The sequence below is a fragment of the Cottoperca gobio genome, chromosome 23 (assembly GCF_900634415.1).
Source record: "Cottoperca gobio chromosome 23, fCotGob3.1, whole genome shotgun sequence".
Taxonomy (NCBI): domain Eukaryota; kingdom Metazoa; phylum Chordata; class Actinopteri; order Perciformes; family Bovichtidae; genus Cottoperca; species Cottoperca gobio.
The window spans coordinates 12,896,238-12,921,359 of record NC_041377.1 but is presented as its reverse complement, the minus strand read 5'-3'; the positions used below and the strand labels follow the sequence as shown (position 1 = coordinate 12,921,359).

Genomic DNA, 25,122 nt, shown 5'->3' with positions numbered 1-25,122 from the left:
TTAGAGCATTAGGCAACAAATAAATGAATAATTCCCCCTCTTTGAACAGCACTGTTGGGGCACATTTCTGCAGCTGGGGGCATGAGGGGCACAAAATGGCCTAAATGTTCCTCTCCAAGACTTTTTTTGTTTTCTCTTTTATTCTCCCAGAATTCCAATGACCCCTACAGGCAACCAGCGACGGCTGAATCCTGAGGAATGTGCTCTCTGAACTGGACACAAAAAAAAAAAAAGGCCCTGCGCTCAGAAAGCACAGCTGAAAACAAAAACATGCCAACTGCTATCATTTTTCACTGTTTTGAGTTTGTGGAAAATGTTGCACAGATTGCTGTGTAACCACCAACCAATGCACTGTGTGTTGGGGAAACGTATAACATGAAATAAAATCATATGATTCATTTGTATTTTGTACATCTACATACTAAACTGAGAAATATAGTTGTATGTGAGTCTAAAATAATGATGGGACTTTTTGCAAAAATCGAATGAGATGTTGCAAAAAGGCGTAGCTGCGCGGGATGACTACAGTTGTCAACCGTACAGTGAAGCAAAGAAAACCGAGAGTTTTAAAATATAATTTAGATATAAAACATTATTTCAAGTTAATGCCCCTTTGCTTAAAAGTGATTGGCTGCTGAGTAGACTTCAATATCACAACACCTCTAGGGCTGTGCAGATGTCATATTTTATTCACCGGAAAAGCATTAGGAATGCTATTAGTCTGTATGACCTCCAATTCGTAGGGATTTACAAATACCACACATATCTTTATGCCAAATACAAAAACCACTGGTAAATTCTATCAACTTATAAATATGGCAAATGCATTCAAGTATTCATGAAGGCCTAATAATGCTATAGGCTGATATTTACATAAAGCGTTCGTGCACTAAGTCAAGATAAACTATTTAAGACCCGGACCACAAATACTTCCAAACTGCAGAAAAAGGAGGGTCCTGCGATGAAAGAGGACATTATGCTAACAAGTCAGATTACTGTACACAATAACTTTATCTTAAAAGTAAATACCATCCTCGGTGTTGGAAAAAGGGAGGGGGCATTATGGAAAGTCACTGGCAATATTTCTGTGGGGACCAAATGCTCCTTATCAGTGTTAGTCGAGCAATTCAGGCCCACTGGAAGAAAGATGAGTCTTCAAACTCATTCTATTCATGGTCAGACGTGTAATTACCCTCAGCTCACAGTCTAGACGTAACCGCTTTCACAGTATTTAAGACCCCCCTATGCAACGCGCCGAGGCCAGGTCCTAGCACCAAGCCATGCACGTTAAATCTGTGGGCAGATAAATTAGTGAAGAATGCAATAAAATAGACACAATGAGAGGAACTTTATCCTCCCTGCTGCTAAATGAGATTTCTTTGAAATGCAGATCAGTGGCTCTAGATTAGTGAATTTTAGCTGCTGTCAACATCATAACAAAATACAAATGCGATTGTTCGCTGGTGCCTTATCTCCTTGCTTCCATCTGTTGGCTGGTTATTTACTCCCCCCTGATTTACTATGCAGATCTAAATAAGTCGCATCAAAAGAAGGGCTTACAGCACAATGCCTTCTTAAGCTTCTACATCAAGGTATTTGAAAAACCGGTAGTCACATGAAAAGGCTGCCCATCAAAGGCACATCTCTAATGAACTCTCCCATATCAGAGGGGGCTTGTGGGCCTTGGCTTTAATGCCGTTTGTGTGGTGAGAGAGGAGCAGACCCGCCAAGCCACGGCAGAGAAGGGAGGAGGAAGATAGAGAGGGGGAGAAAAGAAAGGAGAGACAGGAGAGGGAGGATGAGGAAGGCCTCAGTTATCAGATGAGATTAACTCAGCACCGGGACTAGTCCTAGGTGCTTCATCCATCTACCTCTTTGGTGTAGGCTGAGGAAAGCACTCATAAAAAGGACTACAATATTAGAAAAAGTAACAATGGATTAGAATGGACTCGTCACAGGTCATTTATTAGGGCTGCAACTATTAGTCCGCTAATCGATCGGCAGATAAATAATCTATGATCTATTTTGATAATGGTTTAATCATTAAATGTCATTTTTCATGCAAAAATGGCCTCAAACATGCAGATTTCTTTTTGTTTGCTGTTTTTTTGGACTGAGAAAGCAAGACATTTACAGACATGACTTTGAGAAACTGGGATGGACATTTTTCATTGTTGTCTGACATTTTCTAGACCAAACAATTAATCCTAACAATGATCGGCAGATTAAACGATAATGAAAGTAATCGTTAGTGGCAGGCCTATCAGTTAGACAGGACAACCAAACAGAGCAATAATTCAACGTGCAATTTCAACTTTAAGCGAACACCTTCAATACACAGTGTACCCAATTAGGCTGCACGCAAATCAAAGAACATTATATCTGTTAAAAAAAAGGACAAATCCAGTTCCCAGAGGGAGATTCTTGGACTGACTGAGGAAGGAAAAGCATCGTCTGCTGGTGCCCCCCTTCCTTCTCATTCTCCCCAGGTCTGCAAACAGCTTTGGTAATCTGGAACAGAGCTTTTGCATTACGCTCCTGCAATAACCTTTAATTTCATGGTGTATTTGTTGCATTCAGAGCACAGGCCGGATTACAACCGACAATCTTCAGACTTATACAGCGAAAATAAACTGCATGGAGAGATCATGATCTGTACCCCCCCCACTCCTCCACCCACCCACCCACCACCATCATCATCGCCGCCACCATCCTGCTTTGTAGCAGTGTGCCTGGATAAAGGGGAGACCCCCACCAACAAGCATGCAGTTTACCAGTGAACAATTAGCCCCGGAGCAAGAGCAGGCCCGGCACTGGCACATGTGGTTAAGAAGCGAGCGGTGCCGGAGAGCGCCAGATGATGAAGGGATGTGGATGGGAGGAGGAGCGGGAGGAGGGGGAGAGAAGAGGACACTGAGGGGGGTGGAAGGAGGCGTGTTGCGTGTGCCAGACACGCGTGTGCCAGTTGTTTGGCTACTGGGCATGTCCTTTGTCATTCACTTACAGCTACTCTTTACAGAAAAGATAAAGATAATGCGCCCCCTCCTCAATTTCAACACAACTTTGATTTTAGGAACCCATCCAGATTGAGCTGTAATGTGATGGCATCCGATGGCTGAGTCGCTACAAAAAAACCCCAACTTCTGGTCCCTCCCCTCACCCCGCCTCAAGCATCTTTCTGCTGTGTAGCATGCCAATTGGGCCCGGTGCCAGTCGGATTTGCAACCACAAGGGACCCATGTCTTTTCGCCTTGCCTAATGAAATGACAAAACAACAGATTTGCATATGCAGAAACAGGTGTTATAACAGGTTTGACTCCTCTTGACCCAAACCATGTTAAAAAGAGAAGAAAAAAGCATGCATGAAAAAACTACAAAAAAAAAGTTTATGACCAACAGCTGCCTGGAGGTATTTAGGCTCTAATGGGCACTCAAGTCTGCACCATCTGCCCTGCTGCTTGCCAGAAGTGACAATCTAAATTAAAAACCACTCATCAAATATCATAAAAATAAACCATTGTTTTGCTGCCTCCATATGTTGTGGCCATTTGATTTCCTTCTCAGAGAGTAGCAACAGAGGCTGAGCTTTGAGGCCTATAGATGTGATCCAGGGAAAATCCAGAGAGCCGCACAGTAGCCTGTAATTACCCTGCTGTCGATCTGCTGTCTTCAGACCAGAGCCCTGCGTCATCCTACACATTATCCAAGTTCATCCTCTCCACATTACAGAGTAGAAAACCTAACAGAGCCAATGTGGTGAAAACAAGGTCATTGTTTAGAGTAGGATTAGGGCTCGCCATCCAACAGCACAAGCTGGGTGTTCAGATGGTGAAAGGAGATAGCATCACTACACTATACTTGCTTTTAACTGCTATTACGTTTTATGCAAATGTATATTTGCCATGCCAGAAGCAGAAATTGTGGTGTGTTGCTGTGAAACTACCCAAACTAACAGTGATGCATCTCTGGAAATGTCAAAAGTCTCTCCTTCACGTTTTGACCAATTTATGTCCTGGCCCAAAGGGCTCGACTGGAAACATTCCTTTTGTCCTTTACTGAAAGACTACTGTACAACACTGCTGCCCGGCAAACCCACTCAACACTGCCGCCACCACCCAACCCCCCACTTCCATTTTGCCTCCTGTTTTTATTTAGACGAGCGAGACAGAAGGAACAAACCTGAGACAGTCGTGACCCTGCGCGAGTGTTGTAACTTGTTCTAGAGCTACGCCGGCAGAAGGCAGCACCATATGCCCTCAGCCCCGAGCTGGATGCTCTTTCTGCAGCCTAATGTGCCTGTCAAAAACTGTTACTGTCACGAATCCCCCCCCCCCCCCCCATGTTTTTTTTTCCCTCTCACAACATGTTTGAAATAAACATTTTTTTCTGTCTGTGTCTCTCTGGGTAAAGGGAAAAAGGTCCTTAGAGATGTGAGGCAGAGTTAACGCAGTATTGATGTATCTGTATTCTGGTCAGAAGCACAAACGGTCTACGGCTGAAGCTCAGCTATCACAGCCATTCATACATTAAGAACGATTTCTTTTTTAGATCATTACCCTCTGGTTGTCAGACATTATTTAGGTTGTAACTGACCCAGGGAATAGTCACTTTCTTGTCCCTCATTTCACACGTATTGTCAGCATACAGTTTCTTTCACACCACTAATAATCAAATGATGTTGTCCTCACTAAAAGATGTCTTTATAAAGGCCCTTTACACAATGGTTGCTACCACTGTCAGCCTACAGTGAGGTTTGACAGTTTACGAGTGACAGGCGGATGGCTGGATGTGGTCTGAGCGACAATGACCTTGCCTTTTACCATGACTGACCCTCCATCTAATTCAGGGCAAGACCCCCAAAACCAACACATCTTTTCATCTGACTATGACTTGAATAAAAGCAGTCATGCCTTCACACCACACTGACCATCAAGTAAATATGCAACAACAACAAGGAGGCTGTGACTGCTGTTGGTGTACTGTGATTCAAATGAGTTTAATGGATACACAGACAAGTCGGTAGGTGTTACAGGCCAAGCTCAGGGGGGGCAGCTCGGAGTGTTAGCTCAACAGGAGACTGTGAAACCACAAGGTCACCGTCAAGACTATGGTGCCAGGAGGTGAACTCTAAACCTTATGAAGGCATAAATTATCTTACATATCTTTAAAGAAATAGTGTAAGCAAAGCAAAAAGTTTGTTTCAGAACTTAACATGCATGTCCCTTTCCATTTCAGAATCTGACACACTGCGAGGTTATCCACGCCAGCCAAAAGCTACACTTTTTGTGGTTTTACAATCCTTGGAGGGAGGTATGGTGACGTAAGATGTATTATTAATATAATATTAGAAATATGTTTTTGACATTTGGTCCAAATAAATATGTAACTTGGCCAAGCAAACATGAAACCCATTAAAAAATAAACTCAAACTAATTCTACATGTGACCACGAACTGAAACAAATGGCGAGTAACACACTCTTTCCTCAAATGGTTCTTAACTCGCCCTTGTGTGGGCAGCCTGCAATCTCCTTCCTAATCCTCATCCCCTGACCCCACCCTGCACAGCTTTCTCCGGTCAAAGAGTCACAACGTTTCTCCCTCACAACGGCGTCGAGTCGGGCTTAAGAAGTGACCCAGAGCGTAACTAAAAAAGTCTGAGCTGTCTCAAGACTCTTAGTAACCGTGGCACACAAAACATCATTACTGTGATGTGGATAATTACAGTGCAAAAGGGTGGCCTCTTAAGCATGTAATGCACTCTTTTATCTTACGAAGTCAATCTCTTCCAAGCTGACAGCTTGCAGTATATGATCCTGGTAAACAAATACTTTTGCGCGGCACAAAAGTGCCATTAAAGGCCAAAACTGTCAACACAAATTCCATTCTTACAGGGGTGGGGGGGGGGGGGGGGGAACTAAAGAGGGAGGGAGGGAGGGGGAGAGGAGGAGGAGGAGGAGGAGGGGGAAGGACTTGATCACTTCTGGTTGCTTTAACTTGCATTTTTATTGAAGTTAACTGGGATAAAACCTGTACATTTCCAAATGAATTGCCTTTAAGCTGAGTAACGGGGTTAAGTGAGGTATACGCGAACACACACTGTGGAGGTTTCGTGGAAGAGCTCAGTGAGAGGTTTAGAAAAGTGAAGCTGCTGCACCACTCCCTTGATTTTCTTACCCGTTTTTCCCCCAAAATGCAGCAACACCTCAAGGGTTGAGCGAGCAGTCTGTTTCATTACAGAGGTGTTGGGGGATGGGTAATGGTGCAACTTAAAAGCCAATCCAAAAGTGAGCAAGTGTTTCATTGCCTAAGAAGTGCTCTGACTCAAAAACAGAACTGATGTGATCTGTGATTCTAAAATTTGCCATTTTGAATGTAGTCTGTCGATTTAAGCAGTTTCTGCATTCACAGTATAAGCACAAAGTTTTCATAGGACTCTCAGAATTAAAAATGAATTGCAAAGCTTTTTCTACTTCAGCTCAGCTGGAAGCAACAATTTCCATATCTAAAGATAAAATCATGCATCAACCAGTGTTCATTGAGCTGAAAGCTGAATCTTAATATTGATAAATGATTGAAACGTATGACAGGGTATACACATTAATTCTGTGGAGGACATTCATTTTCCTATTACCATAATGTAGAGCACGACTGCCCGATGATAAATGCAGCAATCAAAAAATGGACGCAGAGTGGGGAGAGTCGGGGTAATAAGTGCAACAACGGTCAGTGTTGGAGGGAGGCTAATGGCAAGTCTCTCTCCACCGCTACCACTGCCTCGGAGGAAAATGCATCCCGTTTCACAAAATCAAGTTATTTACTGCACACATCACCCATAAACAAGTAAACAAGTGTGTACTGGCTGTTTTAAACATGCTTTAAGACATGATTACAGGGGAACTTCAACAAAGGAGCTGATTGTGCACTGTCGATGACATATTTCACAAGGGGCATTTATTGCCGCCTGGCCTTTGAAGAGTGAGAGCTGCTGAGTGAGGGGGGAACTGGCCCACACCTGCATAACTGAGGAGGGAACACCTGTGCACCCTGCGGCTTCAACAAGGAGGGTCGATCCAGCTAATCCAGGGTGAAAGCTGATCAGAGGACAGGCCCGAAGAGTTCAGCATCTCCCACTACCTTGATAGCCTTTCTTTACCAAAAAAAAAAACATTCTATTGATTTTTGAGCTACAGTGATTGAAAGAGAACAGTAGCAAGAAATGGAAGAACTCAGCAGAAGCTTTCATGAGCTTTTTACTGTTTTGCTTAAATAGTTTGAATTTTAGTCATGCATTTTGATTCCAGCATCCCTGTTTGTTTCTGGACAAAAAAGATGGAATATAAAAATGGAGCAAACATGCACGGTAAGGTGTTGACTGCTGATAACCATAGATGTAGATCATGCAGAGGAAGCATTGACAATTATAAAACAACTACAGCCTATGCTTTAATTATCATTGCATTTCATGTTTATGTGTACAGGTTTGAGCATCAGGAACTGTGACAACGCTATTTTAAAAACAGGACTGATTTCTTTTTGAATGCTTTTAAAACTACTACTGTGTGTCACAGAGGAAAATACCATGGCTACAACACTAAAGGAATTTAAAAAATCATTGCCTATTTGATAAATAAGAACATTGGATGCCATATAGATTTAATATGTGATATACATATACCAATTTGTATTACACGTTTAAGTATTATGTATTTACATGTATTGGCAACACTAATACATTACAGCAAACACTAAATAGATAGTAAAATTGCTTTCAACGACATTAATGCAAATATAATCTGACACTATTTGTTGAAGAAACGCGTATATAACAATATTATTACACAATTCATCACATTTCTGAACAGACTTCCTTTTTTAAATAGTTTTTAGATAAGTCATTTATACGTTGGTGGTAAATAAAAAGGCGCTACAATTTGCAAGACGCATTTATAAACTGAATTAAAGATAACAATATGCAGATAAGAAACTATAAATCGGCTTTTCAAAAGTCAGTGTTCAGCGTTCAGACCTGGACAGTGCTGTCTGAAGGTCCAACATGAAAAAGCCGAACTACAGTAGCCTACTAGGTGAAATATGTTAAATATCAGCTGCTCGGTAATTAAAAAGCACAGGAAGTCCTCCCGCAACGTGTAAATAATAATGTCGCAAGTCAAAGCGCTAGATAACACAGGACAAACTTGTGGCCGGCGGTCCACTTCCTAATTCAAAAAGTCAAACAGTGTGGAGAGAAATAGGCTCTTGGGCAGAAAAACTTACCACAAAAAAATGGCAGGTATATTCTCCTCGCGGTTAAAGTCAAAGGGACACACCAGGTGCGAAGTTGTCGTCCTCTATGTTTGCAGAGATCTTCACACGTGACTGTCCAAGTTCACCATAACGCAGAGAAAATGAACAACAAGCTGCAGAGTAAATAAAAAGCTCAAATATTCCTCCGCTGGGCACCGCTGTCGGAGACACACACACTCTCTCCTGCTGTCTCCCGTCAACGCCGCTGTTATTACTAATGCAACAGAGGGAAAAGCAGTACACTGAGTCCTGTTTGAATGACGCGCAATGCGAGGAAGACGCGGCTTGTTTTTTTTCGTTACGATTCAAACACACATCAAGCTGTATCCCAGCAAGCAAGTATATTTGGGACTAGAAACCCCCCCAGGGGAGGCACTTGCTTGTGCGCGGAGGTGTGTGTTGTTATTTTTGGGCGTACTGCGACCCCGTGTGACGTCAGGGGCCATCAGCTATGTCAACACAAAGTAATTTTAAAAGTTTATTTCCCCTTTTTCAAACGTTTCGCGGCGGCTCATTTAGGAGGTTTGAGCGTCGTGTGCGAGCTTCCACGATAGAAATGCATTGTTGTTGGGGAGTGAACCTTTCAGTAACGGGACGGTCCTTTCGACCCAAAGATAAGTGCGCCCGGCGCTGGATCTAACAAACTTGCGTTCAAGGCGACCAGCAATAAATCGCTTTATTGCAAATACATCCGCAAGTCGGAACTACATGAAGAAAAATCAATAGATATTCCCGTAATGTCTCTGTAATATTTCAACTAGATCTCCATATAGCGACCACACAGTGACCGACATCAAACGTTATTGTTTTCCTTTCTAATAAGATATTCTTATATAGGAAGTTGTGTGTTTTCCATTTAATATGTGTAAACTGCGTCGCTCTTCATATTCTATTAAGACTCTTATAATTCAGCATAAAAAAAATATGCAATCATTGTTGGGGAAAAGAATCAAAAAGCATTACATCGATACAGAATTAGGGTAAAACGTGTCGAATTGTGTAAACCAGGAAACAAAGTAGAGCTTGCTTCATTCTTCAAGTCCAGACTTAAAGTTTACGTTCAGCATCACTTATGGCATTTTTTATGTCAAACATTTTAAATCAGCCTTAATGTATTTTAATACATTATACTTCACCTTATTAATCAGTTTGCAGAGGGGAAAAAAGACACATAATGATCGTCTGGAAGTGTGTGTATACAGCAAAATGTTGGGGAATCAATAACTGTAAATATCTTACAAATTATTATTGTTGTTATTATTATACGCAATTTACGTATGTTAATGTCAACATACGTTTAGACTACCTATAACTCATTCTAAATGTCATCTAATAAAAGCACTGCTGAATAAATACGTTGTTACAGAAAGAGGACAGATGCACTGTTTGAGTGAAGGAATGTTTCTGATCCATTTTGCTAAAAGGTACAAAGTAATTTAGTCTATTTATTATTTTTACTGTAGATCCGAAGCCAGTCATACGTTTGTTAAAAGGCTTTGCTTTATTCTGTCTCGTCTTTCTTCTTCTTCTTTTTCCAACTGCTGAGACGTTCACGGTCAAGAAATGAATGACCAGATTATTATCAAGTGAAAAAAAGAAAGGGAGGGGGGCAAGTTTATTAAAATGTGAAAAACGCGAGAAGTACTTACTTATTCTATCTACTGGAAACCTAGTTTGGAATGCTATACTTTATAGTATTTATATTATGAATGACTAAGAGTGGGAAATGTGATCTGTTCATGGACAGGAGGTTTTTATTTGTTTTTGTTTTGAGTGAAAGATACACATCTTGCAGCCGGTGTGTCTTAGTTTACTCCGTATGTGGGAATTTAAATTGCGTCAATGAAACGGAGATTTCTTTATTGACTAAAACATAAAATACTCGACATCTCCGAAATAGTTATTACTGTTGATATTAATATTACAGTGTTATTATTCTCCAGTGAAGCTAGTTTCCCCACATATATGGACAAGCTCGGCGTTGCTATACATACAGTATATCCAACATGTCTTAAAATTGGCCTGGCTTTAGAGAAAGAATCAGTGAAATTTATATTTGATTTGTTTTCTTTCTTTTTTTAAGTATTGTTCGAGTTGAAAACATGGCACATGCATATGTATTTCCTTACATTTAATAAGTTGGTCTATTGGATTTTTCTATTTGTGTGTGTTCTTACATATCGTAATTGCGATTTTAAAAAAATCCATCAAATAAAAAGTAAGAGGAATCAGCATCTGGGAAGTGATGAGGCTGAAGGGAAAACAAGTATCATGGAATTGTGGTGTTATGCTGCCACCTACCGGTCAAATATATACATAACAGTATGTCCAATGTAACGTACTGTATGAGACAATGGACTGTACATAACTAAACATATACATAATATGTTTTGTTATTTCCCCTCTCCCTCCCTGTATTGAACGTTTTGTTCACTATCATTATCTTGCTGTTATTATTACAAGAGAAGAGCAAACTGAACATGTACATACATTTGTCCGAGGTGTGGGTTAATCTGACATGTATTTTACTCTGATCACATAGTGCCATCTACTGATATACATCAGACATACAGGACAAGTTGTCATCTGTTAATAAATTCAAAGGGTTGACAAGAAAACACATTTTTGTTAATTCTATTAAAGAGGTGTTGATTCAGCTTCTTCTTCTTTTTGATAAGCAGTTTGTTGTTCCTGATGTTTTGTTCCCTTGCTTTTTAAATGTGAACACTTAAAAGAGAAAAACTCAAGCAGAGTCATTTTTGGATTAATTATTACAGACTTGTTCATATATGTATATCTGCATTTACAGAAGTTGCAATAGAGAATTTCTAATATTAATTAAAGACCAAAACTGCAATTAAAATTGGCAAAAACGTAGAATAAAGGGGTCTTTGAGGACAAAACCCCACTCACCTACCAGTGAAGGATTGTATAACTAGCACTAAAGTCTATTTACAAGATAAACTAGATTTTGGGGTATAGTTACACTGCATATAGAAGATTAGCTAAACTTCCTACCTGAGAGGGTGGCACACACACACACACACACACACACACACACACACACACACACACACACACACACACACACACACACACACACACACACACACACTCAATTCGCTAGAACAGAATACTCTTCAGTCTTCTGTTCCAAGATGCAGTGAACCTGAAGAATGGAGGCTGCCTCTCACACACACACACACTCACACACACACACACACACACACACACACAGAGGCCTCTCAAGCACAGAATCAGCAATAATAATAATTTCAGACATTATTGATCCGAACAGGGAAATTATCTTTTTCTTTTTCCTGGGGACACGTTAGTGCTCGTCGACACAAATACTTACTGCAGCATCCTCCTGCACGGCACAATGAACATTCTACTAAACACTGCTAACACGCTCACATTGACAATGTTGACATGCTTATGTTTAGGCATATAAACATGCTGACGTGGACTAATTAGCAGTACACACAAAGTAGAGATGAAGAGGTTGGGAATGTAATTAGTTTTGCAGGCATTTGAACTAATTCTGAACAATTTAAATGTTGACCTGATGATGGCAATAGATGCAACTTTAAGGGATCAACAAGGTCAGCATAATTCATTCAACAATTTCTGTACAAAATGTAATTGCAATGCAATCAATAGTTGAGATATTCGGTTCCGAGCACAGTGCAGGACTAACTGCATTTATATTCGATATCCAGTTAAAATAAATGAAAGCAAATATTTAGTTCAAGCTACTGTTTGTTCAACTTACTAGAGTGGAAGTTCAATTTCCATTTCTGCAAATCCTGAAAGAAGCACCATCTGCATCTGCCATAAAGTTGTACATGTCACGATCTGGTTATACTCTGTTTCCTGTTTTATTTTGTAGAGTTTACTCTCCTTGTGTCATGTCTAGTTGTACTTCCTGTCTGTGTGTTTTCCCTCCCTCTCTGATTGTTAATGTGTTCCTCCTGTGTCCATTCACCCTGTGTCTTTGCCTTTCTCCCCAGCTGTGTCTTGTTCCCTTGTTTGGTGTCTGTGTACATATCCCTGTCTGTCCCAGTGTTCTTGTTGGATCGTCATCGATGTTACCTGGTGTTCTCCTGTGTGTCGCCCTCATGTCTCCCCTCTGACTTGGTCTGTGTTTTCAGTTTATTTGTTACAGTTGTATTTTGCTAGTTTTTTGTAAATTAAAGCTCTCTTTTTGGTGAAATCCTCGTCTGCCTGCTGCATTTGGGTCCTCACCTTTACCTCATCATAACAGTACAGCTGTGTATTTACATGCACAGATTATATGACATATGTAATGGTTACATGACGGCCTCTGTAATCACCTGGCCACCATTGACCAGATGAAATTGTACCATGCCATTACACTCGGATCAAAAGTCCCATGTCGGCCATATTATTATTGTGTTTTGTATAATTCCACAGGGATAGTAAAGTCAAATTGTTGGTTTGGATTTTGAAACATTTGCATATTTGAAGAAATATAAACATCCCAATATCCTGTAAACATTGACCTGTTTGTGCTGTAGTTGTATTTTAAAGTGCTTTATAAAAGCTATATTTTCCTTTATTTATTTTGTAACTAGCAAACATATTGTGCAAGGATAACTGAGAGGATAAATGGCCTGCTCTGAACTAGTTATGTGTGTCCTATTAATAGTCCTGGCTCAGACTCACAATGCTCAGCTGTAACCGAACTCCATCTGTCAAGTCACGTCCTCTCTCTGCTCTCCCTTCTACAGTATCACTGCAGCCAGGCTAGGGGCACTCTGGTCGGTGCCACCCTCCAAGCCAGACAGACGGCAGGACGGGCTGACAGCTGCCTCTCAGACCACCGCACATTATGGAGGCTCTGCACATCCAACCCTTGGAAAAGAATGGGGCAGTTAAGGAGGAGGACAGTAAAAGAAATGGGGAGCAGAAAGAGGCCTCAGACGAGCAAACGGATGAGGACTCTGAACCGGAGTCCCCACAGGTCATTCTGAGGAAGGTGTCGTTTGCCGATGCATTTGGTTTCAACCTGGTGTCAGTAAAGGAGTTTGACATTGCTGAAGTAGCAGAGTCAAAAGTCAGCCAGCCCCCTGAGAATGAGGCAATGCATCCCTCGGAGGAGTTCTACATGTCCTGCCTGTTTACAGTCCCCTCATCCCCAGAGGCGCTGGAACAGAGACTGCGAGTACAGATGGTTGAGCTCGAAAGCATTGAGCTCCTCCCGGGAACCACCACACTCCGTGGCAACGTCAGGGTGGTCAACCTCTGCTACAGTAAGTCCGTTTATGCCCGGATGACCCTGGATCGCTGGACAAGCTACTTTGACCTGTTGGCGGAGTATGTGCCTGGATCCAGTGATAGGAAGACAGACAGGTTTACCTTTATGTATACCTTGGTACCTCCCTTTGAGAGAGAGGGGACCAGAGTGGAGATCTGTCTGCGTTACGACACGTCCGTGGGCACCTTTTGGGCTAATAACACGGAAATGAACTATGTGCTGTTCTGCCACCAGAAGGGACGTGTGAAGGAGCACGGGCCTCAGGTGCAAGAGGAGAGTATCGGCTACAAGAGGAGCTGTCTCAAAGCTAACACGTGAGAGAACCCAATGCTCAATCTTTTTTTAAACATGCCTCAGCCGGAGGAAGTCGCATCACACTTGTGACAATAGACGTCGTTATGTGGTAATCAGTATTGAAATAAAACAGGATCCATCAGGGAAAACTTCTCATAGAAGTAAAACTTTTACAAGTTTTTGCCTGGCAACAAATCAGCCAGAAACAACGCTCATTTGCCGTGGTAGGAAATTTGACACAGTATGCTGCTCCTCTCATTAGGTGGAAGCTGGCAGGGCAATTGTGTGTTTACAGTAAGCTGTTATGTAACGCTTTAGTGATGGATGTTTGGGCAGCAGAACACATATTGCCCATTTAAGGTCCGGTGTCTGTGTAGCTTTCCATGACGTCTCACCACGCCGAAGGAAGCCAGATATGCTTCAGCTACTTTATTCTCTTTGAATGACTCCAATTCAAAAAATGCTTTTTTTGTTTGCTTTTGGAACAATTATTTTTTGCTGTTTTGGTGGTATGCAGGTCCATACACATATATATGCATGGAAATAAAGGATCACAGCTGTTTTGTGTACAACTGTGTTTATCATGATTATAGCAGAGCCAGGTTAGACACAGGTGAGATGACGAAATACAAAAGTATTGAGGATGTTGACTAGGTGAAATCTCTGAACCCCTATTTATACTGTTATATCACTAAACCTTAGTCAGAAAAATGTACTATAGATTAAACACTGAGCTTTAAGATGATGAACCTTCAGCTTGTTTCCTAACAGAAAGACATGCAGCCAAAACTACAGAAAAGCTCTAAATGTGATTGCAACTGTTTTAAATATCTGCAAAATTGTCACAAAGAAACACCGAAACAGAATATTATTTAAAAGCTGTAAAAGATATCTGTGAGCTTATGTTCTGCTTCATTGTTGAACCGCAGGCGGGGAAGTGCAGAGGAAAAGATCAACACACCAGCAGCTGCAGGTGTGTACACTTAATGTTTCTATGTGTGTATGTACATGTACATTAATTAAGTGGAAGAGTGCAAACAAATTGACTCATGCTTTGTTTTTGTTTTTGCAGAGGCCACACATAAAGCAGAGGAGGCTAACCGAAAGCACAGCACAGATATACAATCCTTACTTTCCCATGAAGGACACAAACCTTTGGTGAGGTTCATTTATCGTTTTCTTTTGGACAAGCAGACTCTTTTTGAAGTCTGGAGGAAATAAAATGAAACATCACCCAGAAGTAAACACTGCTGATATAAACCGTACATATATAGTGAAAAAGTATTTGTGTACTTTCTGCACAGAGCAAAAAAATGCATGTCATACTGCACAGTGCTCGGTGGGTTCCAGAAAGATGTGGAAAGTGAGCTAGCCTGACACTTGAGAGCATGTCTGAAATGTGCAAACTATTAATAATAAATGTAAACACATAGGTGTATGTGCTGAGGTTGCAGCAAGTGTTGCAATACATTGCTTCACAGTAACGTTAAGAACACTCAATGAATGGGTCATTCCATGCATTTTTGTCATCAAGCCAGTAAGGGGATTTAAAGTAGCCGATGACCTTAAGACTAACACAACTGGTAGCCTCTGATTATAGGAGTTCAAGCATTACCACTTGGCTTGACCTTTGACCTTTTTTGACAGGTGAATAGCATAAACAGCCGACACAGAGCAGCACATTTGGCGCGTGTGCAGGACTACTTCTCCCGAAGGAGGCAGCAAGTACCAAAGGCTTATTCACATGACTCAGCCAATAGGCAGAAGGTTTCTGTGCTGACTCCGTGGGGTGAGTCTGCCAGCTTTCTCCACAAACGCCATAAGAAGCAATCCAACGAGATGCCACAGGTGCTCACCTACCACCAGATTCCTTTGCTTACACTGGACTGGAACACTGACAAAGCCCATCAGTGGGGGGCTGCTGACATGGACGACATCTGTACCGGAAAAGCTAAAATGACCTTGTCAAAAGCGTCAGAGGAAAATCTAGAAAATAAACCGACTGTCAATGACATGTGGGAGACCTTTCCTAACGGTACAGATGATACCCCTGATAAAGAAACTTCGGTGTGCAATGTATGGCAGGCATTTCTTAATGGGCCGAGCTGTACAGACCATTCTGCTGTTCCAGAGTCAGAATGGCTGCAGACGGCAGCGTCAGTGTCTCCCTCAAATGATAAAGAGCACAATGCCCAAACTGCAGCAAGCAGTCAAGAGCATGAATTTGAGGTGGGCGCGGATACACCCACCACCTTACATACGCACTCCTCAGCTGTATGTCAGCTGCTGTCAGACACTTGTCAAAAATCCTTATATCATCAAGCTAATGCTGCCTTGAACACTGAAGACCACCAGCCAGCGGAGGCATGTGTCTGCAGCCTAAGAGACGACAACACAGAGACACAAGATGCATCCCAAAGGTCACAGACAAACGCCGTAACAGACACTCCACAGGAATTTTGCCTCAAGGGGGCAACGCAGGTGTCCGAGGGCTCTGTCGACAGTTCAACAGAGTGTCAGGAGCATGCGATGTGGAAGCGAGGAAGACAAGGAAAATTAGGAAGAGCAGAAGGAATAGGACAAGATGAGCCCTTCACGCCATACAAAGCTGACTTAATAACAAGCTCAGGGGAGTCTGACACAACAGACATGACAGCGATGCCAGAGTCTCAGAATGCCACTGCCGTTGATAGGATCTCACAGGGAGCAAGAGTGGATGAGGGTCTTTCTTCCGGCAGGGAAGGCGAGGTTACAGGTACCTCACACAGTGTGATGGATGACACGCTGGCATTTAGGGGGACAATCGGAGAGGTGACAAAGGATGGGGAGTGGTTTGTCTTCTCCACATCCAGACAAGGAGTGGAGGAAGGGATTGTGAATAACTGTACGGAAAATAAAGTATCTACAGATGAGGAGCGATTTAGGCCACGGAAAACCGCAGAGTGTGAAATCTCCCCGTGGTGTGCAGATGAAAAGCAACATGAGGAATTCAGGCAGGAACAAAACAGTGAAAATCTATTACAGGAGAATGAAAATGAAATAACACTCGAACAGAGAAATGCAGATGAATCCAATCCGAGCCAAACGTCTGAGCAAAGTTTTAAGCGAAGCCAAATAATGGCAAGTGAATTCAAATTGGATGAAGCAGAAAGCGAAGATGTTGCATCAAATAGCAACGACTTGGAAGTATTCAAAAAGGCAGAGATGGAACCTTCCTATTGTACAACAAGAGATGAAACAAAGAGACTAATTGGTGCGGAAGTGGGAATTGTTCAGGTATTAAATGAGGAAATTAATGACGAAGCTTTCCAATTTAACTCATCATGGCGGAGGGGAAACACATCAATAATTCCAGAAATGTATGAACAGTCAAAGCCAATCAAAGCAGGGGAAGAGGTGTGCATTCAGAAAGAGGAGGAGGACTCAACACTGACACAAATAAAGGAAAATGTACTGAATTCAGGAACAGGTGAATATGTATTAGTCTCATATCAGGGAGAGGAAGGAAAAAGCTTGAGTTGTGATGGGATAATTGAGGAGCAACAGGAAATAACAAGACACACAGTGGAATCAAGGGAAATGAAAAAGGTCTTCCAAGGTGTCCATGATGCATTCAGACCTTTTCCAACAGATGCATGCAACTCAAACCCTGTAGAAGAGGTAGAAATGAGATGGAGCCATTCCCAGGACGATATGAAGGGTCAGAAAGAGGATGTAGGCCCAGAAGAAGTTGCAAAGGAAGACACTTTAACCGAACTTCAACAACAACCTGAGACATTAGAAAGAAGAGAGGAAGATATGAGTCAGAGAGACAAAGATGAGAGCATGAGTGTTGGAAAGCTGGAAATAGAAGTGCTGGGGGAGTTGATGGGTAATGGGGAGAACCCTCAGGGGGAGAGGAAGAACGCACCAGCTGAATTGAAAGAACAAGAGTTGTCAGCAGAAGTTGAGTGCTCTTCACATGTTGAATGTAAAAAATTGTCAGAGGGAACAAAAGACCCTATTACAGCACATAATACTGTAGCACTTGAAGTGATAGGGTCGGGATTGGAGATGTTCATTGAAAGATTTGGAGAAGATTTGATCAGTGGGATATGGGAAGAGGTGTTCGGTCGGAAAGAACGGGCGTCTAATAAAGACGCCGATATTGTTGATGGGATGGGGGGCAAGCTGGTTGTTATACCTGATATTACACAAGATCGTCTTTTTGAGACGGACTTCAGTGACGCTTTCGATTCAGGCGTATTTTCCTTGACAGAATTACCAACAGATACAAATTCAAGTCTCTGTCAAGGCCTAGAACAAACCTTAGAGAGAAAGGAATACGCCCCAGAAGAGAGTCGGTCACACAGCAAAACTCACTCTCTCTCAGAATCACAGATGGATTCAAACTCAAGCGCTCATCTCAGTCAAGATCTCACTCCAATTTTAACTTCTCAGAGTAGGCAGTCATGGCCTGAATCAGCCCAACGCGCTCCACAGGATCAGGAGAACTACACTCAAATAAAAGAAAGATCAGTCACCCGCCAGGAAACAGGTAGACAGATAGAAGACTGTGTAGTCGCCCGCAGGGAGAGTTTTAATCTAGCAGCCCACCCATCTCGCAAACATCAGAGTTCCTCCTGTGAGAAATTAAAAGAGTCCGATGGCGTTGTAATGTGGAGTGTGTCATACATCCTCCGCCACATCACCAGACTTCTAATCGGTGCCCTCTTAGTGTCTGGGCTCTTCTTCATCGTTTTCCTGTGTGATTTCCCAGCATTCTTTGCGCTCTACACATTTTCATTGGTTGGTGGTTTTATAAGTGGAAAAGACTCAGAGTGATGACAAACAAGGGAAGAGCGGTTGTTACAAACGGCTGTGTAGCATTTTTAAACATCAGTACATTACACTAATTGTAATGCCGTAAATATCTTGACAATTGTGAAGAAGATTCGCAACGGGTGCAATAAAACAAAATGCTACACACAGCACTCATAATGTGTGTGTGTGTGTGTGTGTTTTTATATTTGGTTGTTTCTAACTCTAAGTGAGTTTATTGCAGTGGTTCCCAACGTTTTCTGGCTTGTGACCCCTTAAAACAAAGCAATGCCTCTTTGTGACCCCTTGTCACTCGCTGCAAGTCCACCAGTTATAAGCAGTTTCAGGAACACGGACCACGCCATTTGTACCTTACAAAGTTGTTTCATTTGGACTGGCCAGAAGATTTGGGATTTTGTGCGCGGGATGATAGGGTTAGGTTTGTGTTCGGTGCGATGAAAAGGGGTAAATCTGAGAGGGTTGAAGAAGGAAGAACAGGGTCGTGGTGTGGCTGGAGCGTACAAGTACAACTCCAGGACTTTGTTGTCGTGTGGTAATGGTGCCGCCGTGCTGAGAGAGAAGAAGAAGAATGGGTGTTTTTGGCTGGATGGTTGTGAGAACTGAGACAAATGGGAGAGAAAAGGGTTGGACACACCTACACAAGTGCACAGGTGATCTAACTAATGTAGAAGAGAAGCGTGATCTTGTTCCTGAACTTTAGTTACTACAATAACTCCATTTAACCAGAGTGATTTTTGGTTTTTGGTTTTTGGTTTAAATGTTTTATTTAAATCATTAGAGGGAAGTAGGAAAAAAATAAACTTTGATGCAGTAGAAATGTGTTTTCTTCACTTTATTCCTCTCCCGTTATGTCTCTTTATTGCAACCCCTTGTGGTGGTTCCCAAACCCCAGATTGGGAACCACTGAATTAGTCAATCAGGTCTGTTTTAAAAAATAAATAAAGCATATATATTTTCAGATAATCTTGGATTTAATTTGAGCAACATTGAAATTTAAATAAAAGTACTAGATTAGTTTTTGTCTTTGAAATATATATGAAAATCCACCTGTGTATTGTAATTATGTGTATATTTGCAGTGTTTATGGGCCCAATATCACTTTACAATGGATCAAAGTGAAAATTGATTAGTGGGGCATTGGAGTTTTGAAACATTTCTCTTTCCTTGCTTTTTTTCAATAAAATAAATGCATATGACTAAGAAAAACAATTTAACCATTGTTTTTTTTTGTGATTTACAACATAATTTGCCTCATTAATGGAGGCAAAAAAGTATTCAAGATCTATTTGTACCCAATATTAACTCATGTTCCTTTATACAGTAGCTCATGCATGTTCTTCAGCTTATGCTTTTGACATTTTATGTGTTTTTTATAATTTGATTTGATCCTGTTTAAAGCTTGTATTAACAGCCACACACTCTTTCAGTGTTACTCATAAGATAAGTCACTGACTGTGAGATGACTCTCTTCAGACCGGAGGAACAGTCGGTTCTTTGTTCTTGGATTTGGAAATCGCTATAAAAGGTAATATCAAGGAACTTGTAGCTTTAAGAAAAAGGTCAGATTTATGACAATCTTTGAAGGATAACATCTTTGGAAGTTTCAGCAGAATTACATGTTGATAATCAAATAAATCAATTATTTGAACCTTAGCAGCCTGTCTTTAAAGTGAAGACCAGGCTCCCTTCTTTGTCATTTATAGTTTCAATTTTAGTGTTGCAATTAAGTGAAATTCACTTTGCAATTAACCCACTTCATCGCTGCTCATGTGACTTACTAAAGGCACAATATTACAAGGTTAATTATACAATAAAATTAATTCAGGCTCTTGACATTGTGATGTTCAATTTACTGCTTTTGGGTACAAGGGAATTATTTTCTGTCAGATGTTATTTAGGCAAGTTAGGAGAAACAAACCTTTTCTTGTAGAGGCAGAAAATAACACATAGATGCCACAAAGGCTCAAATATGAATGTAAAACCAACAGGAAGCTGTACTGTATATAAGTTGATCAAAGAAGATCCCCAGTTCACTGCTCTGAGCAGATGCCTTTCTGAATGGATGGAGCATGTTGTCCATCATGTAACTCACAAATGATCATGATAAGCAAGTGCAACAAGTGTGCATTATATACAAACCTTTGCACTGTAATAGAAAATGGCTGTAATTTATACAGTAATTATCAAAATATGTTTTAATTGGAACAATGTCTTTCAGTTATAATAACTGATGTTAACCTTGATGATTCAGATATGTTGGTAACTTTATTCTCCTGTACACTGCAATACTTTAAATGAATTATATTTCACTGCTGAGTTAGAGTAAGGGACAAACTTACTTATTATCTTTTGTCATTAATGAAATATATTTTGAATTTGACTTTCCTACATCTGCAAAAACATGGAGGTGGTGGAAGTGTGTGTGTGTGTGTTCATGGGTGTTTTTACTTACGTATGCTTCCATATCCATACTGATGAGAAAGGAAGCAATTGATGGATGATAATATGCCAAATGGTAGCCATGTCCTAAAGAAGCATAACAATGCACAAAACTATAATGTATCAAAATGTGTTTTGATCAAATTTCACTTCACAAAGTTTTTCAAAGATGCTTCAATGACGGCGAGGCTGTGTCACTCTACATCTGCTCATCCACCACAGGCAGAGACGACTCCCTGTGTGACACTGTGTGCGATAAAAGGGCGGTTTGAGTGACGCTGCTGTTCAGTAGAAGTCACTTGATCCTGTCTGGGGTATGTTGACCTTCTGTAAACTGGCTCCGATCCCACGCTGGCACCTTTAGCAAACTGGCCAAAAGCCAAGGTTGGCAGAGTGTGAGGCTACTCTTCACAGGGCATTGCTCTGAGGGGGCACAGTGAAGAACCTGGCACAGCGACTGTCGTGTGTGTGGGCAGACAAAAAGTAGCAGTGACAGGAAGAAAGTGAGAAACAAGGACAAATGAGCCGAGGTTACCCAGAAGTGCAGGGCTACCTTTTCGATTATTTATTAAATCCACTGCCAACATGTACGAACAGAAGAATTTAACTAACCAGTGCTGCACTAGGTAGAGGGATAAGGTGGAACATTTACAAATATAGTAGCAGTTAACCTTTCCACAAATCATAAAATCATAATGAAACATATTGGTTGTCCCTTTCAGTGAAAGCTGTCTTAGCTTTTTACATTTTTAGTACTAATGGCTGCTAAAACCAAGTTGTTTTTTTTACATTAATATGTTCTTAGCATATAAAAAGCCTTTGATAGCGTTGACCCTCTTTTATAGAAGGTTGCTCAGGGTCTCTAGCGATGGCCGGGGGAAACACATTAATTGGCTCTCTGGATCACACCCTGAACCTTGTGATACAAGTCTTGACTAAAACGAGAGCCTATCATCACACGTTGATGCTCATCATTCTCACATTACAGTGTGTGTGTATACAGGATTTTGTGTTGGTATGCGTCTCTGTATATGTGCGTATGTGAGGACAGAGAGAGGCAAACTATAATAAGGATCGCCCGATCATGTGAGAGACCTATCGTGTGTGTGTGTGCATTCCTCCATTAGTCTTCAACACAAGCTTACCGTAGTTCAACATCAGTCATCAAAGCTTAACAAGAGATTCAAGCATTTACTGTTTCTCCCTTGTGATCATTTGGGGAATTGAATTACATAAAGAGAAAATGATGAAATGGAACATAATAGCTTTAAGGAAGCTCAACAACTCGTTGTGTTTATGCTGCATATGTAAAGAATACCACTACTACTAAGGGATAAAACAATACATCTTGTCATTGTTGTGTAACACACTTTAGATATAAGTATACACCAGCAGTTTAAAGTGGAAAGCAGAGCTGCAATGCTGCATCTCTTCCAACAGATGTCAGTGCAGCTCCACTTTTCAAAGACATACGTGTCTAAAACCAAACATTGATACTAAAATAATATAGGGAATCGTGTGATCACCTCAAGCAAGCATTTGACACCATCTGCATAATCCTAAAACTGAAAATGTAATTTTGCATGATAAGTAGTTTGACCCAGAAAGCAACAAACACATGACAATCTATTTTATTTCTTTTTATCCCTGTGGCCAAATCACTGTGCAGTGAAGTGTACTGGCGGGGACAAGAGGGTGCATGAGGACATGGTATGTGAGTGGATGAGAGCGCAAACTGAGGCAGGGCAGTGTTGTGCGGCCCGAGGGGAACAGAGGTACTCTGCTGACAGATTGGAGACCAGACAGACTGCATCGTCCACACTCTACCCAGTCGAGGGAACCACTTTTTTCTATTCACCCATATCTCCATTCCGCCTTCGCAACCTCGCCGTGCTTTGCTCCATCAGCCTTCAACCTTGCCAGCTTCATCTCCCCCTCCTTACCCCTTGCCTCCTTCTCTGACTACCCTTAGCAACTCGACATTCCCAGATGTCCGCTGGCTCTTGCATCACTAAGACAGCCAGGCTTCCTGCTGGTGTCACTTGGCATTTGAAAGCTGTGCGTGCGTGGGACACCGTCACCTCCCATTCAACGCTAATTGCAGTATACTGACTGCTGGAGGATCCATCCAGGAATAAATCAGAGGAGTGGTACCATGAGGTTGTTTTTCATTTTTATGTGTTTGTCATCAGAAGCACATCTGATTGATGGGGGGGGCATATACTATCTATCAATCAATACATTCATGCACCTGTGTTTCAGTTCACTTCCCAAACTATCTATAATTAACACATTTCTTTACTGTTGAATACATTGCCTCTATAAAAAAAATCTCCTTTTTGAAATCAGTCTTTTTTGCATTTTGAACACATATATAATCCACTTTTAGAGAACACACACGGCACAATATATCTTGTGCTTTTATAGCACTCATTATACTGTAAGTGCTCCTACTTCCTTTGCTTTCATTTGCAGCATTGCCATGAGATGACAGAGCTGTTTGTCATCTGTAGTGCTGTCGGCTGGGTTTGTTTCATCACAACGAGGAGGTGTGAGAAAAGAATGAGGAGGAAGATGAGCAGGAGAGGAGGAGGAGGAGGAGGAGGAGGAGGAGGGGGAGGGGGAGATATTTTAACTTATGAGGAATGCTGTATGACTGTAACATGAGCTTCTGTCAGATTCAGTCATTGTTTGGCACCAAACGGGGAATAGTGAGAAGAGAGTGACGAGTAGAGAACTTGAAGAGAGCATCGGTGAGGACCTTTATGAAATGTATCAATAATAATATAGTATTATGTAACATGTGAAAACAAAGTGCATCAAAAGGGTGAGGAAGTGGTGAGACAGAGCTCTGTACATCCACAACATAGTTCTGGATGGCTGCAGTGAAGGACATACTCTGGGCTGGGGTTTTTAGTGTGTGTGTATGTGTGTGTGTGTGTGTGTGTTTTTGGCCAAAATAATAATAATTTCACTTTACAATAGCACAAATGCTATTGTAAAGTGCTTTGTAAAGATGGGCATTTGTTTTTGCAGTGCAGAGTGAATCATTATGAGCTGTTTTTCTCTTCTGTCCTGCAACTCAGCCAACTAATACAAGGAGACATGCCATTCCTGAGAAAATTTCCCTTTGGCGGCCCTTGTCTGAACCTTGTAGAAAAACCACGATGCCAGGCAGTTCTTTGTTCTCAGCGAGCAAGCAAGCATTGCAGTCGGTAGTTGTTGTTCGTCAATCATTTCAAGCCAGAAACCCACTTTTTATTTTTCGAAATCAAACAATTTAGAAACACGTTGTCAGGAGCCCAAATATCCATCCTATAAGTACAGCCTATGCACAGATTTCAACTTCAACTTCACATTTAAAAAGACAACACACTGTGATTCCTATTAAAGCAACATAATGTGATTATTTTACCTTAAAATAAAAGCTTCAAAATCATTTTAGCACGGCTAACTGAGCTAACAGCCAGGCGTGGGAGCTCGGAGCACTAGCGGAGTTTTGGTGTTAACCCCGCTAGCACCGGAGCTTTGGATCGCTGGGAGGAGAAGGTTTGAGGCCCGTGGCGGGGGGTAACGCTGGCGTGCTGGTAACGGGACCGGGTTCCTCCTGCCGTTGGTCTAACGCCTGTAAGTAATATTAGCTGGCTTGCTATGTCTGGTGTTGCACTTGCTTGATTTTTTTGGCTATGTTAGCAAAGTTGTTGACTCGCTAGTCTTTGACCATAAGTAATGTAATCATAAAAAATGCATGTGTAATGTTACAGCTGTCCATTTTTAGGACAGCGGTGTATAAGTGAATTGCACTCTCAAACTGTAGGGCTGCTGAATCGCAAACATGCAGAATAATACATCAGGTTGCTTATGATGTATGTTTTTTGGATAAACCCTATTGTGTGTTTTACAGTAATGCCCTATCCTTTTGTTTTTAACCATGATTCTCTCTATTTAGCTCTATACTATTGACAATTTGTCACAAACTGCA

At 41.4% G+C, this 25,122-nt stretch overlaps 2 protein-coding genes across 2 annotated transcripts in view; one reads left to right on the top strand and one right to left on the bottom strand.

The window, feature by feature from the left end:
• The window catches only part of foxp2 (forkhead box P2), a 97,586-nt gene extending 89,156 nt beyond the window's left edge, over positions 1-8,430 (bottom strand). The window contains 1 exon segment of the mRNA XM_029461975.1: positions 8,276-8,430. The gene's annotated coding sequence lies outside the window, so the exon portion shown is untranslated.
• A 3,912-nt stretch (positions 8,431-12,342) lies between these two features.
• ppp1r3aa (protein phosphatase 1, regulatory subunit 3Aa) lies at positions 12,343-19,909 on the top strand. The gene is made up of 5 exons (XM_029461489.1): positions 12,343-12,445; positions 13,060-13,900; positions 14,810-14,853; positions 14,953-15,038; positions 15,528-19,909. Exons 2-5 carry the CDS (start codon positions 13,161-13,163, stop codon positions 18,702-18,704), a joined length of 4,047 nt encoding a protein of 1,348 aa, XP_029317349.1. The 5' UTR covers positions 12,343-12,445; positions 13,060-13,160; the 3' UTR covers positions 18,705-19,909.
• Positions 19,910-25,122: the final 5,213 nt, after the last annotated feature.